We start from the raw sequence: 26266 nt of genomic DNA on the forward strand, positions 1-26266 counted from the left end.
CAGAAAAAATAAAAAATAAAAAATAAATAAAACTCTGGGCTAGGCACAATGGCTCAAGCCTGTAATCCTAGCACTTTGGGAGGCCGAGGTGGGTGGATCACCTGAGGTCAGGAGTTTGAGACCAGCCCAGCCAACACAGTGAAACCCCGTCTCTACTGAAAATACAAAAATTAGGCCGGGTGCGCTGGCTCACGCCTGTAATCCCACCACTTTGGGAGGCCGAGGCGGGCGGATCACAAGGTCAGGAGATTGAGACCATCCTGGCTAACACGGTGAAACCCCGTCTCTACTAAAAATACAAAAAATCAGCCAGGCGTAGTGGCAGGCGCCTGTAGTTCCAGCTACTCAGGAGGCTGAGGCAGGAGAATGGCGTGAACCTGGGAGGCGGAGCTTGCAGTGAGCCGAGAACGCGCCACTGTACTCCAGCCTGGGTGACAAAGTGAGACTCCGTCTCAAAAAAAAAAAAAAACCAAAACTTAACTTAGCTGGGCGTGGTGGCGGGCACCTGTAGTCCCAGCTATTCAGGAGTCTGAGGCAGGAGAATCACTTGAACCTGGGAGGTGGAGGTTGCAGTGAGCTGAGATCAAGACAGAGTGAGATTACTCTGTCTAAAAAATAAATAAAACTCTGCTTCTCACAGTGAATGGTATGGATAGACAGTCACTAGAAGTGATAGCATACTTATATTGAACATCAATTTTTTTAGTGAATATCAGAGTATTATGACATTTATTATCTCCTAGACATCTCCTGAATATTCTGCATCTTCAAATGCTTGATATTCAGTTAGAGTAAGGGATGGGGTTAACAAGTGTACCTGGATATAGAACAGGACTTCATCTGCATCTGGGAATTCAATCTGAAGCCTCAGATTGAAGAATAAGGGGCAGTAAGTTCTCCCAAAGTCTGATAGAGGGCTTCTTAGGAGATGATCTAAATGATCACTAGATTCTTTAAAAGGTATTCACAGGGCCAGGTGTGATGACTCACTCCTGTAATCCCAGCACTTTGGGAGGCTGAGGTGGGTGGGTCACCTGCGGTCAGGAGTTTGAGACTAGCCTGGCCAACATGGTGAAACCCAGTCTCTACTAAAAATACAAAAATTAGCTGGGTGTGGTGGTGGGTGCCTGTAATTTCAGCTAATTGGGAGGCTGAGGCAGGAGAATTGCTTGAACCTGGGAGGCAGAGGTTGCAGTGAACCAAGATTGCGCCATTACACTCCAGCCTGGGCAACAAGAGCAAAACTCCACCTCAAAGGAAAAAAAAAAAAAGAAGCCAGGCGTGGTGGCTCACGGCTGTAATCCCGGCACTTCGGGAGGCTGAGGTGGGCAGATCACTTGAGGTCAGGAGTTCGAGACCAGCTGGCCAACATGTTAAAACCCTGTCTCTACTAAAAATACAAAAATTAGCTGGGCGTGGTGGCCCATGCCTGTAGTCCCAGCTACTTGGGAGGCTGAGGAAGGAGAATTGCTTGAACCCGGGAGGCGGAGGTTGCAGTGAACCAAGATCATACCACTTCACTCCAACCTGGCGACAGAGCAAGACTCTGTCTCAAAAAAAGAAAAAAAAGAAAAGAAAAAGAAAAAAGGATAGTCACAGGATTAGAAAGCTGTGGCTTTCCCCATCCTTGCCAGTCTCAAGACAAGAGGCCCTTCAGACAAACCTCGGAGAGAATTGTAGTGCTTGCAGGCAGGAGAGATGAGACCTGAGTCCCAGCCTGCTATACAGTTGAAGTATGTCAGCCTACCCAAGCTGCCACCAAAGTGACATGCCAAGAAGCTGCAGTGTTCCCTGGAGTTGAGGAGGCAGGAAGACTGCTATCTGTCTCTTACTTGGAGCAGTCCTTGATGGGTGGGTGAGCATAGAAGGCTAGCAGTAATTAGTCACACTTGCACCAGCTGGTGGAACAAGTAGACTCCACAGTGGGTAGCTGAGCCATCTAAGGGGATTCTACCTGTGAAGGAAGAAAGAATCCCAACAGAGAGGCTGCAGGTAAGGCTCTAGAAGGAGGGAGTTGGGTGGTGGGCAAGAAGTCAGCAGAAGAGAGCACTGGCCTGTGTGGGGTTCTGCACAGTGTGGTGGAGGCACTTGAAGGACCCACTGGCACCTTCCACAACAGGACAGGCTTTAGGATAAAGCCAGAAGCTACACAGGGCATCAGCTGAGTATGAAGGCCATTGCCTCATTTTGTTTCATTGGTTCTCCCCCTTGCCTCAGCTCTGGAGTTGCCACAAACAGCGTTGAGATCAGAGGAAGAGTGGAGAAGCAAGGAGAAGGACAGTTAACAGAGCATTGCTGCATCCTGCAGTGTAGAGGAGGGAAGAAATTGGAATTGGCCTGGGCACGGTGGCTCACGCCTGTAATCCCAGCACTTTGGGAGGCCTAGGCAGGTGGATCATTTGAGCTCAGGAGTTTGAGAACAGCCTGGCCAACATGGTGAAACTCTGTCTCTACTAAAAATACAAAACTTAGCTGGACTTGGTGGCACATGCCCGTAGTCCCAGCTACTTGGGAGGCTGAGGCAGGAGAATTGCTTGAACTTGGGAGATGGAGGTTGCAGTGAGCCAAGGTTGCACCACTGCACTCCAGCCTGGGCGACAGCAAGACTCTGTCTCAAAAAAAAAAAAGAAAGAAAAGAAATTGGAATTGGATGAGAGATTAAGATTTTGATTTTAGTGGAACAACAATTTTTGTGTTTTTTTTTTGCCTGACCTCATGCACACGCTTCATTGGCTCTTCCTTCCCCTCCTTGATAGGCATCTCAGGCAGAATCCATTTTTTTTTCTTTTTTTTGAGACGGAGTCTCGCTCAATCGCCCAGGCTGGAGTGCAGAGGCGCAATCTCGGCTCACTGCAAGCTCCACCTCCTGGGTTCACGCCATTCTCCTGCCTCAGCCTCCCGAGTAGCTGGGACTACAGACGCCCGCCACTAAGCCCGGCTAATTTTTTTGTATTTTTAGTCGAGACGGGGTTTCACCATGTTAGCCAGGATGGTCTTGATCTCCTGAGCTCGTGATCCGCCCGTCTCGGCCTCCCAAAGTGCACCTGGCTGCAGAATCTATTTTTTCTGTCACTTTAATTGTGCCGTTCCAGGCTGGGCGCAGTGGCTCACGTCTGTAATCCCAACACTTTGGGAGGCTGGGATTTGGGAGGCTGACGTGGGCGGATCACCTGAGGTCAGGAGTTCCAGACCATCCTGGCCAACATGGTGAAACCCCGTCTCTACTTAAAACATAAAATAGGCGTGGTGGCGCAAACCTGTAATCCTAGCTACTCGGGAGGCTGAGGCAGGAGAATCGCTTGAACTCGGGAGGCGGAGGTTGCAGTGAGCCGAGATGGTGCCATTGCACTCCAGCCTGGGCAACAAGAGCGAAGCTCTGTCTCAAAAAAAAAAAAAAGAGTGTGCCTGAGGCTAAGTTGTCTCCTGATTGTATCCTACTCAGTTTAGCTCATTCAGAAAACCGATTGTTAGAGATTATGACTGTGCCCTTTGGGACCATAATCTAACAGAAGAAACAGACATAAATTGGGAGCTGAAGTGTACTGACAAGGGCAGGAAGTGAAGTGAGCACACAAGATTCATCTGAGCCTCCTTTTCTATGGGATAATCAAGAGAAACTTCTCAGAAGAAGTGTTGTTTAGGCCAGGACCTCAAGGAAGAAGAGTTGACCAAGCTGGGTGCCTTGGCACACACCTGTGGTCCTAGCTACTTGGCTGACTGAGGTGGGAGGATCACCTGACCCGGGGAGTCCAACCTGGGCAACAGAGTGAGATTCCATCTCTGAAAAAAAGGAAAAGAAAACGTAAAGGAGTTGATCAGGCAGGAGTTGAGCTCAGGATGGAGAGGAGCTAGAAAATAAAAGGGTCTGGTTGACATGAGTTGAGGGGAAAACCAGTGGGGTGGAGAGAGAGATGTGAGATGAAACTGGCGAGGGAGGCCTGGGCTGGACCAGTCAGAGCCTTGTGGGCTATTGGAAGGATTTTGGTTCGATTTAAGAACTCCCATTTTATATTGTTTTGTGTTTTACCCTCTATTTTTGTTTCGTCTCTTTCCTGCGTTCTTTTGTGTTAATGAAATGTTTTAGAATTCCATTTTAACTTATGATAGCGATTGGCTTTTAAGCTATACCTCTTTACATTTTTTTTTTTTTTTTAGTGATTGCTCTAGTTATTTCAATACAGTTGACACTACTTATCTGTGGGTTCCACATTTGTGGATTCAACCAACCAAGCATCAAAAATATTAGGAAAAAGGAAACAATTAAAAAATAACAGTACAATAAAAAATACAAACAAAAATGAAGACTAACAACTATTAACATAGCATTTACATTGTACTAGATATTATAAGTAATCTAGAGATGATTTAAAATATACAGGAAGATTAGATAGGTAGGTAGGTAGGTAGATAGATAAGATAGATTATATGCAAATACTATGTTATTTTATATAAGGGACTTGAGCATCTGTGGATTTTACTGGTATGGGAGGGTCCTGAAACCAGTTTCCCATAGGTACCGAGGGATGACTGTCTATATCTTTAACTTTTAACAGTTTACTTACAGTTAATGTACCACTTCACATAAAAGATACAAACTTAAAGGTGCATTTCTCCCTTTCTCTTATCCTTTATATTATAGAAGCCATAATATATCTATGAGTTATGAATCCTACAATATAATTTTATAATTTTGTTTTAAAGACTAATATAGGCTGGGCACGGTGGCTCACGCCTGTAATCCCAGCACTTTGGGAGGCCAAGGTGGGTAGATCACTTGAGGTCAGGAGTTGGAGGCCATCTTGGCCAACATGGTGAAATCTCGTCTCTACTAAAAATATTTTTAAAAATAGCTGGATATAGTGACGCGGGCCTGTAGTCCCAGCTACTCTGGAGGCTGAGGCAAGAGAATCGCTAGAACCTGGGAGGTGGAGGTTGCAGTGAGCTGAGATCACACCACTGCACTCCAGCCTGGGTGACAGAGTGAGACTCCGTCTCAAAAAAAAAAAAAAAAAAGTTAAAAAAAAAAGAATACAACTCAAGAACAGCCAAGGCTGGGCGCAGTGGCTCACACTTGTAATCCCAGCACTTTGGGAGGCCGAGGTGGGTGGATCATCTGAGGTCAGGAGTTCAAGACCAGCCTGGCCAACATGGTGAAACCCTGTCTCTACTAAAAATTCAAACATTAGCCAGGCGTGGTGGCGGGTGCCTATAATCCCATAATCCCATAATCCCAGCTACTTGGGAGACTGAGGCAGGAGAATCGCTTGAATCCGGGTGGCGGAGGTGGCAGTGAGCCAAGATCTTGCCACTCTAGCCTGGGCAAAAGAGCACAATTCCGTCAGAAAAAAAAAAAAAAAAAAGTCCGGGTGCAGTGGCTCATGCCTGTAATCCCAGCACTTTGGAAGGCCAAGGTGGGTGGATCACCTGAGGTCAGGAGTTCACAGCTTGACAGCTTGACTAACATGGTGAAACCCCGTCTCTACAAAAATACAAGAACTAGCTGGGCTGGGTGGCATGCGCCTGTAATCCCAGCTACTTGGGAGGCCGAAGTGGAAGAAGTGCTTGAACCCAGAAGGCTGAGTTTGCAGTAAGCCGAGATCGTGCCATTGCACTCTAGCCTGGGTTACAGAGCGAGACTCCATCTCAAAAAAACAAAAACAAAAACAGCCAAAAGTAAGAGATACCTAGGGTTTTGTGTAGGTATAAGGGGAGGGGCTTCCATTCCCTCTGGTGGCATTCCACCCTCCCAGTTCTTCAGTGTGTTCACCATCCCAGAAGCTCTCCAAACCCTATTTGTGGATTTTTATGGAGGTCTCATTATGTAGGCACGATTGATTAAATCATTGGTCATTGGTGATTAAATTCAATTTCCCACCCTGCTCCTCTCCCTAGAGGTTAATGGTAGGGTATGGTATTAAAGGTCCTAAACCTTTATCATAGCTTGGTCTTTTTGGTGACCTACCTCCATTGTGTAACAGAGGTATGAATAGATTTGCATGTCCAAATGGCTGCTCTGGCTATAGGAGGCTATGAGGTAGGTGGGGGGAGAGATAAAGCACTAAGATGACTTAGGCTCCTTTTTTTTTTTTCTTTTTTTGAGACAGAGTCTTCCTCTGTCGCCCAGGCTGGTAGAGTGCAGTGGTACGATCTCGGCACACTGCAACCTCCACCTCCTGGGTTCAAGCGATTCTCCTGCCTCAGCCTCCCTGTTAGCTGGGATTACAGCATGCATCACCACACCTGGCTAAATTTTGTGTTTTTTTAGTAGAGATGGGGTTTCACCATGTTGGCCAGGCTGGTCTCAAACTCCTGACCTCAGGTGATCCGCCTGCCTGAGCCTCCCAAAGTGCTGGGATTACAGTTGTAAGCCACTGTACCCGGCCCTAGGTTACTTTTTTTTCATTTTTGAGACAGGGTCTTACTATGTTGCCCCAGACTGGACTTGAACTCCTGGGCTTAAGTGATCCTCTCACACAGATGGGAGGACAGACTCATGTGCCACTGCAACTTTAGGCTAGGTTTTTGTTTTGAGCAACATGGTTGAGAGTGATACTATTCCCTAAAAGAGAAATATGTTTGGGAGGAAGCTGATCTAAGTCAACTTGGGTAGGCTGAATTTGAGATATCTGTGATTCACCTAAATGCAATGTCAAGTAGAAGCTGGATATTTGAGCCAGAAGCTCAGAGGAGTGATATGGACTGCACAGACATATTTTGAAATCAAGGATAGGCAAGAGGAGAAGGCCAGGAACCCTGCTGACATGTTCCTCACTGTATTTCAGACAGGCCAGCTTTATTGGGGGAGGAGTAGAATAAGAAGGAAGGGAAAACCAGGTGGTTCCCAACAGGTCAGTAGCAGGACTTGAGGGAAGGAACAATACATTCACGAATTCATCATTCATTCAGTTAGTCAGCATTTACTGGACATCTGCTGTGCCACGCAATGTGCTGGAGATACAGAGATAAATAAGACATGTTCCTGCTTTTAAAGAGCTCACAGTTTAGTAAGGGGAAGTAAATGTATTTGGAATTCCAGAGTGAGCTATGTAGAAACCTATACAAGGATGACTAAGGACACAAAACACAGAGTGGGCTGTGTTATTTGCAGAGGTCAAGGAAGACTTCCAGAAGAGGTGATATGAGCTAAGTCAGAATTTACTGGAGTGATGGTCACACCCACGTGAAGTTGGAGAAACTGCTCAGAGGAGGCCAAGGGATGGCATGGTTGGTGAGAGGTTTCCAGAAAGATTGGAGGAATAGAGAATGGAGAATGGAAGACAGATATAGAAGGGCCCAGACCAGAGATAGGACCCTGGATGAAAGTGACTGGAAAGTACTTTATAAATTCAAAATATACTAGGTGGGAGGCTGAGGCAGGAGAATTGCTTGAACATGGGAGGCACAAATTGCATTGAGCCCAGATGGTGCCATTAACATTCCAGCCTGGGCAACAAGAGCAAAACTCCATTTAAAAAAAGAGTATATATATATAAATATATATAAATAAATGTATATTTATATATAAATATAAATAATATATTTATAAATAAATATATTTATATTTCTATAATATATAAATATATTTAATATATAATATACAAATATATTAAATATATTTATGTTATATTTATATATTTATATATAAATACATATATTTATAAATATTTAAAATATTTATATATTTATTTATAGTTATATATTTATATATATATGGAACTGCTCTGAAACCAAAAGATACGTCCCAGACCGGCCAGATTGCCCCAACATTGTCCCTTTTTCTGAAAAAAATTAAGTACGGAGCATTTGGCTATCTGTAAAGAGAACTGTCTGTGAGGAGATTCTATTAGGAGAGGCGGTTGAATAAGATGACTGACTGCTAAGCATCTTTACAACCTGATGGTCATATTTGTGATGCTGCTATAATGCAATTAAAAGTGTGGTTGAGGCCGGGCGTGGTGGCTCAAGCCTGTAATCCCAGTACTTTGGGAGGCCGAGACGGGCAGATCACGAGGTCAGGAGATCGAGACCATCCTGGCTAACACGGTGAAACCCCGTCTCTACTAAAAATACAAAAAACTAGCCGGGCGAGGTGGCAGGCGCCTGTAGTCCCAGCTACTTGGGAGGCTGAGGCAGGAAAATGGCGTAAACCCAGGAGGCGGAGCTTGCAGTGAGCTGAGATCCGGCCACTGCACTCCAGCCCGGGCGACACAGCGAGACTCCATCTCAAAAAATAAATAAATAAATAAAAGTGTGGTTGATTAGAATACTGTGCCATGTGAATGTTCATGTGACCCTGTGCTTCCTGGCATGAAATTTACAGCAGGAAGTTAAGTGACTAAAACAGTTGCACATCATCTATCTGAGATGTGTTAACTGAGGTGAAATTGAGGCTAACTTTTCCTAGAAGTAAATGGGTAGGCTTCCTCAGGGATTTAGAAGCCAGGAAGATGAGTCATTCAGACCTAACTTTGAAAGATTATATATTTAATGCTTCATCAGAGAACTGAATTGATTGGAGACTAGACTTCTGAAGAAGACCCCTTCAGCTTACCAGAAAGAACAGGGACTTGATTTAGTGCCAGACAGGCTTAGGTTCCAACAGTGGTTCCTTCAGGAGTGTGACAGATGCTATACCCAGCATCTGTGAAAGGAGAAATAATCACCTATTCTCCTTCAGTTGTTTAAAGGATTAAATGAGATAAAGGATTAAAACATCTATCACCGCTGGGTGTGGTGACTCACGCCTGTAATCCCAGTACTTTGGGAGGCCAAGGTGGGCGGATCACGAGGTCAGGAGATCAAGACCATCCTGGCTAACACGGTGAAACCCTGTCTCTACTAAAAATACAAAAAAATTAGCCTGGCGTTGTGGCAGGAGCGTGTAGTCCCAGCTACTCCGGAGGCTGAGGCAGGAGAATGGCGTGAACCCAGGAGGCAGAACTTGCAGTGAGCCGAGATCGTGCCACTGCACTCCAGCCTGGGCTACAGAGTGAGACTCCGTCTCAAAAAAAAAAAAAAAAACAACAACAACAACAAAAAACATCTATCACTTGGCTGGGCGCAGTGGCTCACGCCTGTAATCCCAGCACTTTGGGAGGCCAAGGCAGGCGGGTCGATCACAAGGTCAGGAGTTACAGACCAGCCTGGCCAACATGGAGAAACCCTAAAAATACAAAAATTAGCTGGGTGTGGTGGTGCATACCTATAATCCCAGCTATTCGGGAGGCCAAGGCAGGAGAATCACTTGAACCTGGGAATGGGAGGTTGCAACGAGCAGAGATCAAGCTGCTGCACTCCAGCCTGGAGAGAATGAGACTCCATCTCAAAAATAAAAATAATAATAATAATAAATAAAAGAGAAAGAAAGAAAAGAATGGCTACTCCATAGGCACAGCTGCCTGGTTGACTACTTTTTTACTTTTTTTTTTTTTTTTTTTTGAGATGGAGTTTCGCTCTTGTTGCCCAGGCTGGAGTACAGTGGTCAATCTCGGCTCACCGCAACCTCCGACTCCCAGGTTCAAGCGATTCTCCTGCCTCAGTCACCCAAGTAACTGGGATTACAGGCATGTGCCACTATGCCTGGCTAATTTTGTATTTTTAGTGGAGCTGCAGGTTGTGACTGGCCCTCATTCAGTATTATGTTATTTATTTATTTAATTAATTCATTTTTTGAGACGGAGTCTCGCTCTGTCGCCCAGGCTGGAGTGCAGTAGCGCAATCTCAGCTCACTGCAAGCTCCGCCTCCCGGGTTCACACCATTCTCCTGCCTCAGCCTCCCGAGTAGCTGGGACTACAGACGCCCGCCACCGTGCCTGCTAATTTTTTTTGTATTTTTAGTAGAGACGGGGTTTCACCGTGTTAGCCAGGATGGTCTCGATCTTCTGACTTTGTGATCCGCCCGCCTCGGCCTCCCAAAGTGCTGGGATTACAGGCGTGAGCCACTGCGCCCTGCAATATTACGTTATTTAAACGTAGCCGCTTAGATGTGTATGATTAAGCCATTTTTTAAAATTACATTTCCACTTGAAACAGTAAATGCGTTAAGTGATAGTATTTGAAAAGACTGTATGGCAGAGCTGGGTTTTTTTCCCCCTAGTGGAACTGAAATGGGGAAATCTGTAATAACTAGCCATCAGGTAAAAGTGTGCGGCCGCAATAGACCCAGCAGAGGCAGCCGATAGACGGTTAAGACTATACTTTTAGGAATCATTTCTATAGCTTGCCACTAGAGAAGCTTTTCTGGACATGTGGAGCACTGGCAACTGCGAGGAGACGCAGTGTTCTCTCCTGAGCCTGAAACCTGCAGTTGGTGTTGCTTTGCTGCAGCTACTGTTTGCCATTGATGGATGATTCTTCTTTTCCTCTGAGAGAGCAAGCGGGAGAGGACGCAGTCTGAGTGGTTTCTCTTGTTCTTCCGCTTAATGGAAGAGGAAGCTGCTTCACGCAGTTGTCATTTCTAGTATTTCTGTGCTTATGTTAATTATTGCTTTACGGGTCTTTTCTTTTCTTTCTTTTCTTGAGATGGAGTCTTTCTTTGTCGTCCAGACTGGAATGCATTGGCCCCATCTTGCCTCACTGCACTCTCCACTTCCCAGGTTCAAGTGATTTTCCTGCCTCAGCTTCCCGAGTAGCTGGGATTACAGGCGCCACCACAACGCTCGGTTAGTTTCTGTACTTTTAGTAGAGAGGGCGTTTCACCAAGTTGGTCAGGGTGGTCACGAATTCGTGACCTCAAGTGTTCCACCTGCTTCAGCCTCCGAAAGTGCTGGGATGACAGGCATGAGCCACCACGCACGGCCAATTTTGTGTTTAATGAAGTGATTTGGTTGTCAAATAGCAGCCTGCGTTTTGGTGTTGGGGATAGGATTTATGTAGTTTTGCTCTCCACCTAATGTCAATACGTATCTGACCTATTTTTCAAGCATTTGCCATGTTCTGTTCTGCTTTTTGAGTAATGGGAGTTGGAGCCTACATTCTGAGTTACTTAGGAAAGCAGTTGGAAGTGGTTTTAAATGTGCTTTTAATATTTTCTTGCCAGGTACGGTGACTCATGCCTGTAATCCCATCACTTTAGGAGGTGGAGGTGGGAGGATCGCTTGAGGCCAGGAGTTTGAGACCAGCCTGGGCAATATAGCCAGACCCTATGTCTACAAAAAAATTGTAAAAGTAGGCCAGAGTGGCGGCGACTGCCTGTAGTCCCAGCTACTCAAGAGGCTTCAATGGGAGGATGGCTTGAGCTTCTGGGAGTTCAAGGCTTCAGTGAGCCCTGATGGCACCACTGTTCTGCAGCCTGGGCAACAGAATGAGACCCTGCCTGAAAACAAAAGTTTTCTTTTTTTTTTTTTGAGACGGAGTCTTGCTCTGTTATTTATTTATTCATTTATTTTTGAGACGAAGTCTCACTCTGTCACCCAGGCTGGAGTGCAGTGGCGCGATCTCAGCTCGCTGCAAGCTCCGCCTCCCGGGTTCACGCCATTCTCCTGCCTCAGCCTCCCGAGTAGCTGGGACTACAGGCGCCCGCCACCTCGCCCGGCTAGTTTTTTGTATTTTTTTAATAGAGACGGGGTTTCACCGTGTTAGCCAGGATGGTCTTGATCTCCTGACCTCGTGATCCGCCCGTCTCGGCCTCCCAAAGTGCTGGGATTACAGGCTTGAGCCACCGCGCCTGGCCCCTTTTGGGTTTTTATGGAAACTTCATTACGTAGGCATGGTAGATTAAATCACTAGCCATTCCTCTGAGAGAGCAAGCGGGAGAGGACGCAGTCTGAGTGGTTTCTCTTGTTCTTCCGCTTAATGGAAGAACCTTCCAATTTAACCTTCAGCCCCTCTCCCCTCCCCAAAGGTTGGGGGGCAGGGCTAAGAGTCCCAACCCTCTCATCATGCTTTGGTCTTTCCAGTGACCAGCTGTCATCCTGATGCCATCTGGATGGGCCCAGTCACTAGCTACAGTCAGCATCAGCATACAAAAGATACTCATCATTCCAGAGGTTCAAAGAGTTTTAGAAGCTCCATATCAGGAAACAGGCATGAAGACCAAATATATATTTCTTGGTTTTTTTTTGGTTGTTTGTTTGTTTGTTTGTTTGTTTTTTGAGACAGAGTCTCACTCTGTCACCTAGGCTGGAGTGCAATGGCACACTCACTGCAACCTCTGCCTCCTGGGCTTCAAGCAATTCTCATGACTCAGCCTCCCAAGTAGCTAGGATTACAGGCGCCCACCACCATGCCCAACTAATTTTTGTATTTTTAGTAGAGACGGGGTTTCACCATGTTCGCCAGACTGGTCTCGAACTCCTGACCTCAAGTGATCCATGTGCTTCTGCCTCCCAAAGTATTGGGATTACAGGCATGAGCCACCATGCCCAGCCCCAAATAAATCTTTTTTTTTTTTTTTTTTGAGACAGAGTCTCGCTCTGTCACCCAGGCTGGAGTGTACTGGCATGATCTCAGCTCACTGCAACCTCTGCTTCCCCAGTTCAAGCAATTCTCCTGCCTCAGCCTCCCAAGTAGCTGGGACTACAGGCGCATGCCACCATGCCCCGCTAATTTATGTAATTTACTAGTAGATACGGGGTTTCACCATATTGGTCAGGCTGGTCTCCAACTCCTGACCGCAGGTGATCCACCTGCCTCGGCCTCCCAAAGTGCTGGGATGACAGGCATGAGCCACCGCGCCCAGCCCCAAATATATGTTGCACAATATCACAGAGACAGTGGTATAGTGCATGGACTTTAGAACCAGACTGGTTTGTGACCTCTGGCAAATTGATCTCTCTCCATTTCTCCATCTACAAAATAGTGATAATAATAGTTTCTTCTTCGTGTTGTAGAGTTGTGAGGATTAAGTGAATTAAAAGAATGATGCCTGGCATACATTATTGTTAATATCAGATATTACCTCGTAGGAGGCCCAGAGGTTAGGTGACTGACCCATCTCGAGGCCCTGGGCTAATGAGGGTGGTATTAGGATGTCAACATTTGAATCCAGGTCTTTTAACCTTTTTGGTCAGTCTTTGTCATAGCTGCCTCTGGTCACTTCTTGTGGGACTGTTTTTAGTTACCTTTACAGCAGCCACAACATGGGTACAATGCTGGCCTAAAATAATTATTTGTTGAATGAATAAGTGTTATTTTTTATTAGGAAATCTCCAAAGGGCATGTTTGCTTAAGTTGTAGGGACAGAGGTTTTCACCTATTTTTCTTTCCAGCCACCTGTATCCCCTCAAGATTTGTTGCTCAGTGCCTTCCCCTAAGTGTTTTCTGATCCTTAGAGAAGCCCTTGGAGGGCTGGGCGCGGTGGCTCACGCCTGTCATTCCAGCACTTTCGGAGGCCAAGGCAGGTGGATCTCTTGATGTCAGGAGTTTGCGACCAGCCTGGCCAACATGGTAAAACCCCATATCTACTAAAAATACAAAAATTAGCTGGGCATGGTGGTGCGTGCCTGTAATCGCAGCTATTCGGGAGGCTGAGGCAGGTGAATCACTTGAATCTGGGAGGCAGAGGATGCAGTGGGCCAAGATCATGCCACTGCACTCTAGCGTGGGCTACAGAGGGAGACTCTGTCTCAAAAAAAAAAAAAAAAAAAAAAGAGAGAAGCCCTTGGAGGCCTTGGTTGATTTAATTTTTTTGCCTCCTGAGCCCCAGGAGGGGCTTCCCTAGACTGTAATTTCTTCTTGTCAATAACTATAACTTCTTGTCAGCCTGCTTCACTTGACTGTAATTTCTTCTTGTCAATAACTATAAATAGTTTCAGATTTGATAAATTAGACTGCTACAGGTGTGTGGATGAGATTCTTGGGGTCATAGATGAATGATGGTTTATAACTCATAGCAATAGCAGTAGCCAGAATATCAGTATTTTTTCCTTTTAACCTTTTTTTTTTTTTTTTTTGAGACAGAGTTTCGCTTTGTCAACCTAGGCTGGAGTGCAATGTTGAGATCTCAGCTCACTGCAACTTCCACCTTCTGGGTTCCAGCAATTCTCCTCCCTCAGCCTCCTGAGTAGCTGGTATTACAGGCGTCCGCCACCATGCCCAGCTACTTTTTGTAGTTTTAGTAAAGGTGGAGTTTTACCATGTTGGCCAGGCTGGTCTCGAACTTCTGATCTCAGGTGATCCGCCTGCCTCGGTCTCCCAAAGTGTTGGGATTACAGGCATGAGCCACCGCGCCCGGCTGGAGACATTGTTTTTATTATACTGGATGATAAGCATGTATTCAATTTGCTATGAATGTAGATACTATGTGTCTTCCAAAGTTCATTATACAAATATCTTCAAAGAGGTGCCCTGAACAGGTTAGTGCCTTGCCCCCGTAACACGCATAACTGAGAGATCCATGCAGAATTGTCCTTTTTCTATTCTCTGCTGCTCTTTTCTACTCTTAGGCTGGCTTGTGTTGGGCAGATAAGTGAACAAGGCACTGAAGATAGGGGAGATACACTGGGCAGTTCCTACCCTCTAGTGTAGGAAAGACAGTCTGGTAGAGGACACAAACATACCACAAATTTTTGTAACACAGCAAGTCCTGAGCAGTAAGACATGTGAACCCCTCTAGTAATGCTCTCACCATGAACACTGTTTCTTTTTCTTTTTTTCTTTTATTTGAGACAGGTTCTCACTCTGTTGCCCAGGTTGGAGTGCAGTAGCACAATCTCAGCTCACTGCAACCTCCACCTCCTGCCTCAGCCTCCCGAGTAGCTGGCATTACAGGCGCCTGCCACCAAGCCCGGCTAATTTTTGTGTATTTTTGTATTTTTATTAGAGACAGGGTTTCACCATGTTGGCCAGGCTGGTCTTGAACTCTTGGCCTCAAGTGATCCACCCACCTCAGCTTCCCAAAGTGCTGGGATTACAGGTGTGAGCCCCCACACCCAGCCCAATTTCTTCTTACTAGATGTCTCAGGCTTTGATACTGTTGACTGATCCTTCTTTTTGAAACTTTTAACCTTCCTTGTCACTTGTGACCCATGTCTTCCAGGTTTTCCTCTAATCTCTGCCTACTTTTTGGCTTTTTTTGTTATTTGCTTTTTTTTTTTTTTTCCCCCTGAGACGGAGTCTTGCTCTGTCACCAGGCTGGAGGGCAATGGCGTGATCTTGGCTCACTGCAACCTCTGCCTCCTGTGTTCAAGTGATTCTCCTGCCTCAGCCTCCTGAGTAGCTGGGACTACAAGCACGTGCCACCATGCCCAGCTGATTTTTGTAGTTTTTAGTAGAGACGAGGTTTCACCATGTTGGCTAGGCAGGTCTCAATCTCCTGACCTTGTGATTCACCCGCCTCAGCCTCTCAAAGTGCTGGGATTACAGGCGTAAGCCACCGCGCCCAGCCCCCGGCTGATTTTTCTATTTTTATGGTAGAGATGGGGTTCCTCCACGTTAGCCAGGCTGGTCTCAAACTCCCGACCTCAAGTGATCTGCCTGGCCTGCCAAAGTGCTGGGAGTACAGCGGGGAACTACCATCTCTGGCCCTAGCTTGCCTCAAGATGGTAGTGGACCTCAGGGTTGCAGCTGTAACCCTCTGCTTTAATTTTCGATTTCCCAATAAAGAAACTTTCTTCCCTTTTATGACCCTTCCTCTACATTCTGTTCGCTTATTGTGACCTTCTAGGTGCATGAGCTGTGCGGTTTGTTACGTTTGCAGGCTGGCTGCCAGTACTTAGATTTATCTATTATGCCTTGAAAATGGACCATTTAAAATATTTTCTCACAGAAGTATGTAGAGAAGTTTTGTTTCTACCTCAAGAAATGGGAAGCTACTGAAGCTTAAACCAGGGGAATATGTTGTCCTGCTTGTTTAAACACAGCAGTGACTGGGTGTGATGGCTAACGCCTGTAATCCCAGCATTTTGGAAGGCTGAAGTGGGAGGATCGCTTGAATCCAGGAGTTCAGGACCATCCTGGGCAAGAGTGCGAGAACCAGAAAAAAATAAACACAGCAATGCCATGTAGAATAAAAACTCCCTGGTTTGGGGGGAAGAAATCCAAAGTATTTATGTGTCTGGAATTTTGATCACAGTATAAAATATAATAGGGCGCGATATGCGAATATCAAAGTCTTTGGCTTTTAATTATCGCTTTCTCCTTCACTCTTTGGTTGTTCTCGAAGGGCCTCCTCGCTTCCGATTATAGGTCCAAACTGGGCAGCGTCGTTGAAGGTTTCTGGAGCTCCGGCGCGCTTTATAGTCGTCAGCGTTACGTGTGGAGGAAAATGGGGCGGGGTTAGAAAGTATCTAGCGAGTGATTGGCTGTTTTGCTACCATATGTTAATTACCGTGATTGCCTAAAGTATCTTCGAAATTTTGAGTTTATTTTAAATGCTTTGTCGAACTTTGGTAATGGAAAGATCGTTTTTGGAAAAAAGCACATACTAATATTTTCTAGGAGAAAATGGTGCTCACGAAAAACTCACCATCAACGAAATATGTGTGAGTTTCTTTCGCATGGGGGAGGCGTGGTATGGTCGGGTAAGACTCTACTTTGCGGGATCATTTCTAAAGTTTGTTACTAGAGAAGTTTCTTTGAACGTGTAGAATACCGGAAACCACGAGAATAGAGATGCAGTGGTTTTTTCCTGAGCGTGAGATTGCCGCTTGGTATTGTTTTATCGCGTTTGCCTTTTGGCATTGATGATCGTTCTTCTTTCCTTTTGGGAGAGTAAGAGGGAGAGAGCACAATCTGAGTGATTCCGGATGTTTTACTTGTGTATTAAAGGTAGTTCGTGTGTCAACTAGTCAGCGATTTTTTCAATTAGTTGTGGTTTAAGGGAATGCTCATTTTTCTTTTGTTTTTTGGAGACTGGTTAAGTGTGTACATGTGCTGTTGTTTTTTACTTTTTTGAGTTAGGGCATTGTTCTGTTATCTTAGGCCGGAGTGAAATGGCCCGATTTCGGGTCATTGCGCTTCCGTCTTCTAAGTAGGTGGGATTGCAGGTTCGCCTCTATTCCCTGCTAGTTTTTGTATATTTAGTAGAGAGGTGATTTCGCTTTGTTGGCCAGGGTGGGTTCGAGCTCTTAGCCTTAGGTGATCCAGTCGCCTCCGCTTCCCAAAGAGCTGGGATTACAGGCGTGCGCGATTAATTTTTTCTTGGTAGGTAAGACGTGTTTTATTTTTTTTCTTGGTCGTGTTACTACTTTGGCCTTTTTCTTTTTTTTCAGTCCCTTTTAATTATTCACAGCCTCATTGTTTGATAGTACTGGAAATTGGTCTGTTTTGTGTATTTTGTTTTCCCTTGTCTAATTAGTCTTTATACTTTAGTAAGATCTTTTAGGTGAGGACTTGTAATTCCAGTGAGCTCTTTTTATGTTATAGCCTTCCTCCCAACACACACAGTATCTTTAGTCCCTCCCTCATCCCTTCCCATGATTGAGAACCATTTTAATCCATTTTGTAATACACCAGAGTGTGGTGAACTAAATGCTTCAATGCAACTTTCTGTAAATATTTTTGATGAATAAACACTGAGTTTGCCTTCCAGTATATCTATGTGTGACTAATGAAGGCCTTCTTTAATCCCCCCCACCCACCCAGTTCCATCTCAGGAAATTTTCTGATATTTGCATTGATTCTGATATTTCCTTTGCAGGAATTTATGTTGATGCAGTTAACAACTTGGGCCAAACAGCACTTTTTGTTGCGGCATTATTGGGCCTTAGGAAATTAGTTGATGTTCTGGTGGATTATGGATCAGATCCAAATCAGTAAGTACAATAATACTGATGTCTAGAAAATAGGGGTTGTGCTATTAAGATGAGTTGGGGTGTTTAGAAACTAATTTGAAGAACCATTGGCCGGGCGCGGTGGCTCACGCCTGTAATGCCAGCACTTTGGGGGGCCAAGGCGGGCGGATCACAAAGTCAGGAGTTCGAGACTAGCATGACCAACATGGTGAAACCCTGCCTCTACTAAAAATATAAAAAATTAGCCGGGCGTGGTGGCGCATTGCCTGTAATCCCAGCTACATGGGAGGCTGAGACAGGAGAATCATTTTAACCCTGGAGGCGGAGGTTGCAGTGAGCCAAGATCGTGCCATTGCACCCCAGCCTGGGCAACAAGAGTGACACTCCATCTCAGAAAAAAAAAAAAAAAAAAAAAAAGGGGTGACTTTTGCCTGACTCTTATAGCTGTGGTTTAAAAGAATCGGAGTTTAGGCCAGGCATGGTGGCTCACGCCTGTAATCCGTGAGCCACTTTGGGAGGCCGAGGTGGGAGGATCACCTGAGGTCAGGAGTTTGAGACCAGCCTGACCAACATGGAGAAACCCTGTCTCTACTAAAAATACAATGCTGGGCGTGATTGCGCATGCCTGTAATCCCAGCCACGCCGGAGGCTTAGGCGGGAGAATCGCTTGACACGGGAGGAGGAGATTGTGGTGAGCTGAGATCTCACCATTGCATTCCAGCCTGGGCAACAAGAGCGAAACTCCATCTTAAAAAAACAAACAAACAAAAAAAAACACACTAAAAGAATTGAAGTTTAATAGTTGGTCTAAATTTTAATATGGAACAGCAACACAATGAATTAGTGACAGGTAAACATCTACTTTTTTTTTTTTTTTTTTTTCTGACACACGATCTGGCTCTGTCACCCAGGCTGGAGTGCAGTGGCATGATCTTGGCTCACTGCAGCCTCCACCACCCGGCTTCAAGCAATTCTCCTGCCTTAGCCTCCTGAGTGGCTGGGATTACAAGTGCGCACCACCATGCTTGGCCAATTTTTTGTATTTTTAGTAGAGACAGGGTTTTGCCATGTTGGCCAGGCTGGTCTCGAACTCCTGGCCTCCATCCACCTTGGCCTCCCATAGTGCTGGCATTACAGGTGTGAGCCACTGCACTTGGCCGAACATCTCTTTTTGTGAAGCACTTCGGCTTTTCCTCGGGCCTTCCCAAATGTTAGCTTACTTGACACCTTGACAGAGAAGGGAGAGTGGTGGTGGATATTTTTTCAGTTCCCATTAAACAGAACCAGAAACTGGGGTTTTGAGCACTTAAGTGATTCTAGCTGATTTTCACAGGAACGCCAGAATATGAATAATCATAAGTCTTTCCCATCTTACTTAAAGAGGCTGTGTTTAATGTACCTACTTAAATTATTGATATTGGAAGTTTTTGTACTTTTTTTTTTTTTTCTTGTGATGGAGTCTTGGTCTGTCACCCAGGCTGGAGTGCAGTGGCGCTATTATGGCTCACTGCAAACTCCACCTCCTGGGTTCAAGTGATTCTCCTGCCTCAGTCTCTCAAGTAGCTGGAATTACAGGCACCTGCCACCATGCCTGGCTAATTTTTGTATTTTTAGTAGAGACGGGGTTTCGCTATGTTGGCCAGGCTGGCCTCGAACTCCTGACCTCAGGTGATCCGCCCACCTCAGCCTCCCAAAGTGCTGGGATTACAGGTGTGAGCCACCGCGCCCAGCCCGTTTTACCATCTAATCATTCCTCCCACAAACAATAAGAAATCTGGATTGGGAGAGAGATGATATTATTTCTCATTTCTCATGAATGCTAAGAAGGAAAGGAATAATGATTTATACCCAGCTAAGCTTACAAGAAAATCCAGGTCTACCTGGTATCAAAATGTGTACTATCATATTTATTTATCGTAAAGCCTAAAAACTGGAGTCTCTGGCTAGCCAACTCAGAAGTTTATGTGGTACACACAGTGTTCAAAAAAAATTGAAATAGGGAGATTTTCTTTCTTTCTTTCTTTTCTTTTCTTTTCTTTTCTTTCTTTTCTTTCTTTCTTTCTTCATTTTGAGACAGTGTCTTGGTCTTTCGCCCAGGCTGGAGTGCAGTGGCACGATCTTGGCTCACTGCAACCTCCGCCTCCTGGGTTGAAGAGATTCTCCTGCCTGAGCCTCCTGAGTAACTGGGACTACAGCACCCGCCACCGTGGCCGGCTAAATTTTTTTGTATTTTTAGTAGAGGCAGGGTTTCACCATGTTGACAAGGATGGTCTTGATCTCCTGACCTCGTGATCCACCCACCTTGGCCTTCCAAAGTGCTGGGATTACAGGCGTGAGCCACTGCGCCCGGCAACATTTGGGAGATTTCAAATTAAAAACTGGGATTTCTGGCTCTTGGAAATTCGGAATATCTGGCTTTCCTGGCTCCCTTTCCTGGCTCCCTTTCCTGCCCAACAGCAATAGATCCCTGACCCTCCTCAGAGAAAGCCTAAACCCAGTTACTTGGTCCAGCAGGCATCTGATTTGTGACTTCAATAGGTCCAGTCCATCACAGCATTTCCACTGCGCATATAATAGGAATAAAACCTCCTGGCTGGGTGCGGTGGCTCACACCTATAATCCTAGCACATCGGGAGGCTGACGCAGGTGGATCATCTGAGGTCGGGCGTTCGAGACCAGCCTGGCCAACATGGTGAAACCCCATCTCTACAAAAAATACAAAAACTAGCCAGGCATAGTGGCGTGTGCCTGTAATCCTAGTTATCTGGAAGGCTGAGGCAGGAGAATTGCTGCTGGAACCCTGGAAGCAGAGGCTGCAGTGAGCCAAGACTGCGCCACTGCACTCCAGCCTGGGTGACAGAGCGAGACTCCATCTCAAAAAAAAAACAAAAAAAAAAGAAGCCTCCTGGCTGGGTGTGGTGGCTCATACCTAAAATCCCATCACTTTGAGAGGCTGAGGCAGATGGATCACCTGAGGTCAGGAATTCAACACCAGCCTGGACAACATGGCAAAACTAAAAATACAAAAATCAGTCAGGTGTGGTGGCGTGCGCCTGTAGTCCCAGGTACTCAGGAGGGTGAGGCAGGAGAATCGCTTGAACTCAGGAAGCAGAAGTTGCAGTGAGCCAAGATCGCACCACTGTACTCCACCTAGGAAACAGAGCAAGACTTCATCAAAAACAAAAAAAGGAATAAAGCCTCCTCCCAGAAATTCCCCTTCACCTTGATCAGATAAAAAAAAATTTAAAACTTTTTTTTCCTGGTACCTCTATGCAGCTAATCATCAGATATTTTTTAAGTCACATGAAAATGTTCCTAACAACAAAATAACAAAGCCATAGGGGTTTGCCATCCTCTCTTGTTCTTGTCCATTTCCACTTCCTTCCTGGCACTGCCTGGCATTACAAGTGGCCTTCCTGGATACTTGAAAGAGGGAACTTCTTTAAACTCTGAGGTCTTCAGAAGCTGAGCTCCTTCCTGGTCTCAGCTGTGTCATTACTACTATGCACCATATCATGGGCTAGTCTCAACTCCCTGATCTTGAAAATTAAAGGTTTGAATGGTTTGATCTTTAAAGAAATCAGCTTTAAGCCTGGACAAAGCAGTTGTAAATGCAAATGACTATAAAATATTTCAATTTTTATCTGTATTTTTTTATACAGGCTTTTAAAAAACAGTTTATGTTTTCTGAACACAGTTATACTGTCATACAGAATATGAAAGTGGTGATGGTCATGACTATTTCACTCAAGACATTGTTTATACACCTTGTTCCAGTAATTAAAAGAAGTGGGAAATAGCGGGGCTTGGTGGCTCATGCCTGTAATCCCAGCACTTTGGGAGGCCGAGGTGGGTGGATCACCTGAGGTCAAGTTTGAGATCAGCCTGGCCAACAAGGTGAAACCCCATCTCTACTAAAAATACAAAAATTAGCCAGCCGTGGTGGTGGGCACCTGTAATGCTAGCCACTCAGGAGGATGAGACAGGAGAATTGCTTGCACCCAAGAGGCGGAGGTCACAGTGAGCCAAGATCATGCCACTGCACTCCAGCCTGGGTGACTAGAGCGAGACTATCTCAAAAAAAAAAGTGGGAAAAACTGAAGAAAAAAGAAGATGTTGCATTTTTGCTGAAGAACTGCAGGCTGTCCCAATATGGCCTCCATACAACACGGGTATATGCAAATATCAGCTGAGCCAGTCCCCATGCTGCTTTTTTTTTTTTTTTTTTTTTTTTTTTTTTTTTTTTTTTTGGTATAGACAGGGTCTCTGTTGCCCAGGCTGGTCTCAAAACTCCTGGGCTCAAACAATCCTCCCACCTCACCTCCCAAAGTGCTGGGATTACAGGTGTGAGCTACTGCATCTGGCTGACCCATTTCCTTCCGGGCTTTGAAATTAAACAACACAGTAGAGACAGTAGAGCATGTGTGAGTCAAGAAAAATTCTGGAAGGAAACGCAACAAAATGTTCATTGTTTTAAGTTACCTCTGGTTACTTAATTCTCATACTAATTGGCTTTTTTCTTTGTACTTTTCTAAGCTTCCAACTTTTCCTCCCCTAAGCAATCTTATAACCAACCCCTCTACAACACACACACATAAAATACAAAAGCTGCCAGGCGCAGTGGCTCACGTCTATAATCCCAGCACTTTGGGAGACTGAGGCGGGTGGACCATGAGGTCAATAGTTCGAGACCAGCCTGGCCAACATAGTAAAACCTCGCCTCTACTAAGAATACAAAAATTAGGGCGGGTGCGGTGGCTCACGCCTGTAATCCCAGCACTTTGGGAGGCTGAGGGGGGCGGATCATGAGGTCAGGAGATGGAGACCATCCTAGCTAACACGGTGAAACCCATCTCTACTAAAAATACAAAAAATTAGCTGGGTGCAGTGGCACACGCTTGTAGTCCCAGCTACTAGGGAGGCTGAGGCAGGAGAATCACTTGAACCCGGGAGGTGCAGATTGCAGTGAGCCGAGATTGTGCCACTGCACTCCAGCCTGGGCGACAGAGTGAGACTCCGTCTCAAAAAAAAAAAAAAAAAAAAATACAAAAATTAGCTGGGTGTGGTGGTGCGTACCTGTAATCCCAGCTACTTGGGAGGCTGAGGCAGGAGAATCTCTTGAACCCAGGAGGTGGAGGTTGCAGTGAGCCGAGATCGCACTATTGCACTGCAGCCTGGGGAACAAGAACGAGACTTCGTCTCAAAAAAAAAACCCAAAAAACAAAAAAGAAGATGGTAAGACATTATACAAAGCTGTTTTTGCAGCAAGGAGGATATTGTGGTTCCCACAATGCACTGTGCTGAACTACTTCTCTGCCCAGCAGTGGGAGAGAGCCTGCAGTGAGAACCAATGGGATCAGTGGTTCCTATATGCCTGGGTGCAGGCAAGCCTCATTAATATCACCAGGGGAATTTGAAAAATAAAACAAAACCAAACCACATTCCTGGGTCCTGTGCTTGCAAGTTTTGTTTCAGTCAGTGTAAGGTATAGTCTGAGAATCTGTGCTTTTGACAGATATCCCAGCGGCTTATTTTATTTATTTATTCATTTATTTTTGAGACGGAGTCTCGCTCTGTCACCCAGGCTGGAGTGCAGTGGCTGGATCTCAGCTCACTGCAAGCTCCGCCTCCCGGGTTCATGCCATTCTCCTGCCTCAGTCTCCCGAGTAGCTGGGACTATAGGCGCCCGCCACCTCGCCCGGCTAGTTTTTGTATTTTTTAGTAGAGACGGGGTTTCACCATGTTACCCAGGATGGTCTCGATCTCCTGACCTCGTGATCCACCCATCTCAGCCTCCCAAAGTGCTGGGATTATAGGCTTGAGCCACCGCGCCCGGCTGCGGCTTATTAACTAAATTATGATACACCCATTCATTGGCATACTATGCAGCTGTTAAAAAGAATGGAGGTGCCTTGTAGTTTCTCATATGGCAATTTCTCCAGGATAGATTCTTAAATGAAAATACATAGGCCGGGCGCAGTGGGTCACGCTTATAATCCCAGCACTTTGGGAAGCTGAGGCGGGTGGATCACCTGGAGTTCGAGACCAGCCTGGCCAACATGGTGAAACCATGTCTCTATGTCTCTACTAAAAATACAAAAAGTTACTGGGCGTGGGTGGCGGGCACCTGTAATCCCAGCTACTTGGGAGGCTGAGGCAGAAGAACCACTTGAGCCTGGGAGGCGGAGGTTGCAGTGAGCTGAGATCGTGCCTCTAGCCTGGGTGACAAGAGCGGAACTCTGCCTCCAAAAAAAAAAAAAGAGAAAAGAAAATATGTAGATACAGAAGAGTTTGTATAGTGTATTCTTATCTATACTTGTATATACCTAGAACATTTCCAGAAGGATACAAAAACTTGTAATAGTAATTGCATCTTGGTAAGAGAACTGGGTGTCTGGAGTTGGAGGACTTTTTTCTTATCTTCTCTTCGTCATCCTTTTATTTTCTTTCTTCCTCCGCTTTTTCTTCTTCCTCTTCTTCCTCTTCTTCCTCTTCCTCTTCATCCTCTTCCTCCTCTTCCTCTTCTTCTTTTTTTTTTCCCTTCCCCCCTCCTCTTATTTGTGTTTCTTTTTCAGTTAAAGAGAGAGTTCCCCGGTGATTCTCATGTGTAGCCAGGTTAGGAAACTAAGGCTATACATCATATCCTCACTGTATCCTGGACACATTAAAGGCTGTCACTTCATGCCTCAGAGAGTTTACTGGCTTTGGTGAAATTTTTCTGAGGTGAAATTTTTCTGAGGTGTAGATCCTTGACTGCGTTGCTAATGCCAAGATTTTGTGGGCCTCTACCACAGGATCTTTTTGGGGGACTGTGGGGAGACATTCTCAAATGAGAGAGCTGGCACCTTGTTAGGCTGTGCTTGACTAGCCTGATCCCAGGACACTGCAGATGTGAAGACATTGTTTCCGTGCAGCCAATATCAGGGTACTGGGGAAAGAAAATTGGATTTGGAACCAGGTCTATGCCTGGGAATGAACCTCAGCTTTGCCATTTTGTTTCCTCATCTGTAAATTGGGAAATGATACTTCCTTGAAGGGTTGAGTGAAGGAGGGAAAAAAAGGTGTGTGTGTGTAGAAAGTTCCTCTGGTCACAGATGGGCTTCACAAATTATGATGTTATATTCCTCGTCATCAAGGTTGCCTTGTAGAGGCCGAGCGCGGTGGCTCAAGCCTGTAATCCCAGCACTTTGGGAGGCCGAGATGGGCGGATCACGAGGTCGGGAGATCGAGACCATCCTGGCTAACCCGGTGAAACCCCGTCTCTACTAAAAAATACAAAAAATTAGCCAGGCGAGGTGGCGGGCGCCTGTAGTCCCAGCTACTTGGGAGGCTGAGGCAGGAGAATGGCGTGAACCCGGGAGGCGGAGCTTGCAGTGAGCTGAGATCTGGCCACTGCACTCCAGCCTGGGCGACAGAGTGAGACTCCGTCTCAAAAAAAGAAAAAAAAAAAAAAAAGGTTGCCTTGTAGAATAGGAGCCATGTGTTGCACACTGAGCCCTGCTCCATGGAATGCAGGAGCATTGCCATGGACATCCATTGTACCCATCTCCCTCCCCAGCCGCTGCTTTGATGGGAGCACCCCTGTCCACGCAGCAGCATTTTCAGGCAATCAGTGGATCCTTAGTAAACTGCTGGATGCAGGAGGTGACCTGCGACTCCACGATGAGAGGGGTCAAAACCCGAAGACTTGGGCTTTGACAGCAGGAAAGGAGCGTAGCACCCAGGTAAGGGTGGGTCCCACTCTGTAGCCATGCCCAGTAGAAGAGCACTGGACTGAGAGTCAGGCTCCCAGTGGTCAGCACAGAGCGTGCAGTGGCCTTAGCTTTGGCACTGGACTCTCAAGCTTGGATCAAAGCAAGTTAGCCAGCTGCGAAACTTCCGGCAGTTCTAGTGAACCTTTCTACTCATCCATTCTGTGGGAAAGGCAAACAACTGTAACTTTGTCTGACCTATTTAACTAGCACTTACCATGACTCAGATGTTGTTTTAAATGTTTTTTATATATTAAGTCACTTTAATCTTCACAACAGCCTCTCAGGTAAGTACTATTATTGTCCTTATTGTACAGGTGGGGAAACTGAGGCCCACTGACATTAAGTAACTTTGCTTGGCAGGTGGAAATTGTTTTTTTTTGGGGGGGGGGGTGGGGGGAAGGAGTCTGTTGCCCAGGCTGGAGTGCAGTGGCATGAGCTCAGCATGAGCACACCAACACACTCAGCTTTTTTTTTTTTTTTTTTGAGATGGCATGTTGCTCTGTCACCCAGACTAGAGTGCAGTGGTACGATCTCGGCTCACTGCAACCTCTGCCTCCTGGGTTCAAGCAGTTCTTCTGCCTCAGCCTCCTGAGTAGCTCGGATTACAGGCATGCACCACCACACTCAGCTAACTTTTGTATTTTCAGTAGAGACGGGGTTTCTCCATGTTGGCAAGGCTGGTCTTGAACTCCTGACTCACGTGATTCGCCCGCCTCGGCCTCCCAAAGTGCTGTGATTACAGTCATGAGCCATCGCGCCTGGCTGGTGTGATGTGTTTTAATGAAGACTAAATAACATAAATGTAAAACTCAAAGGGCAGGTACAGTGCCAGGCCCCTCT

The 26266-nt window shown here is 45.8% G+C and overlaps 1 protein-coding gene and 2 non-coding genes across 24 annotated transcripts in view; all 3 read left to right on the plus strand.

Moving 5' to 3' along the window:
• Positions 1 to 26266, plus strand: part of TEX14 (testis expressed 14, intercellular bridge forming factor) — a 137618-nt gene that overhangs the window by 42777 nt on the left and 68575 nt on the right. For 17 of the 22 annotated variants that reach the window (XR_012425578.1, XR_006693058.2, XR_012425584.1 and 14 more), the window contains exons 3-4: positions 17579 to 17693; positions 25231 to 25396. Coding sequence is in view for 10 of the 22 variants with exons in the window: in XM_045375100.2 (XP_045231035.2) it covers positions 17579 to 17693; positions 25231 to 25396 (281 nt within the window). In the remaining 12 variants the exon portion in view is untranslated. Of the gene's footprint in view, positions 1 to 16251; positions 16422 to 16462; positions 17083 to 17578; positions 17694 to 25230; positions 25397 to 26266 lie in introns of those variants that run through there. The other 5 variants (XM_074019154.1, XM_074019156.1, XR_012425583.1 and 2 more) reach the window with 3 other exon arrangements.
• Positions 10188 to 10401, plus strand: LOC123569672 (small nucleolar RNA U3). Its single transcript, XR_006693476.1, has one exon. It is a non-coding gene; the product is annotated as a small nucleolar RNA U3 (small nucleolar RNA).
• On the plus strand, positions 16463 to 16680 carry LOC123569673 (small nucleolar RNA U3). The gene has a single exon (XR_006693477.2). It is a non-coding gene; the product is annotated as a small nucleolar RNA U3 (small nucleolar RNA).

The sequence above is a fragment of the Macaca fascicularis genome, chromosome 16 (assembly GCF_037993035.2).
Source record: "Macaca fascicularis isolate 582-1 chromosome 16, T2T-MFA8v1.1".
Lineage (NCBI taxonomy): Eukaryota > Metazoa > Chordata > Mammalia > Primates > Cercopithecidae > Macaca > Macaca fascicularis.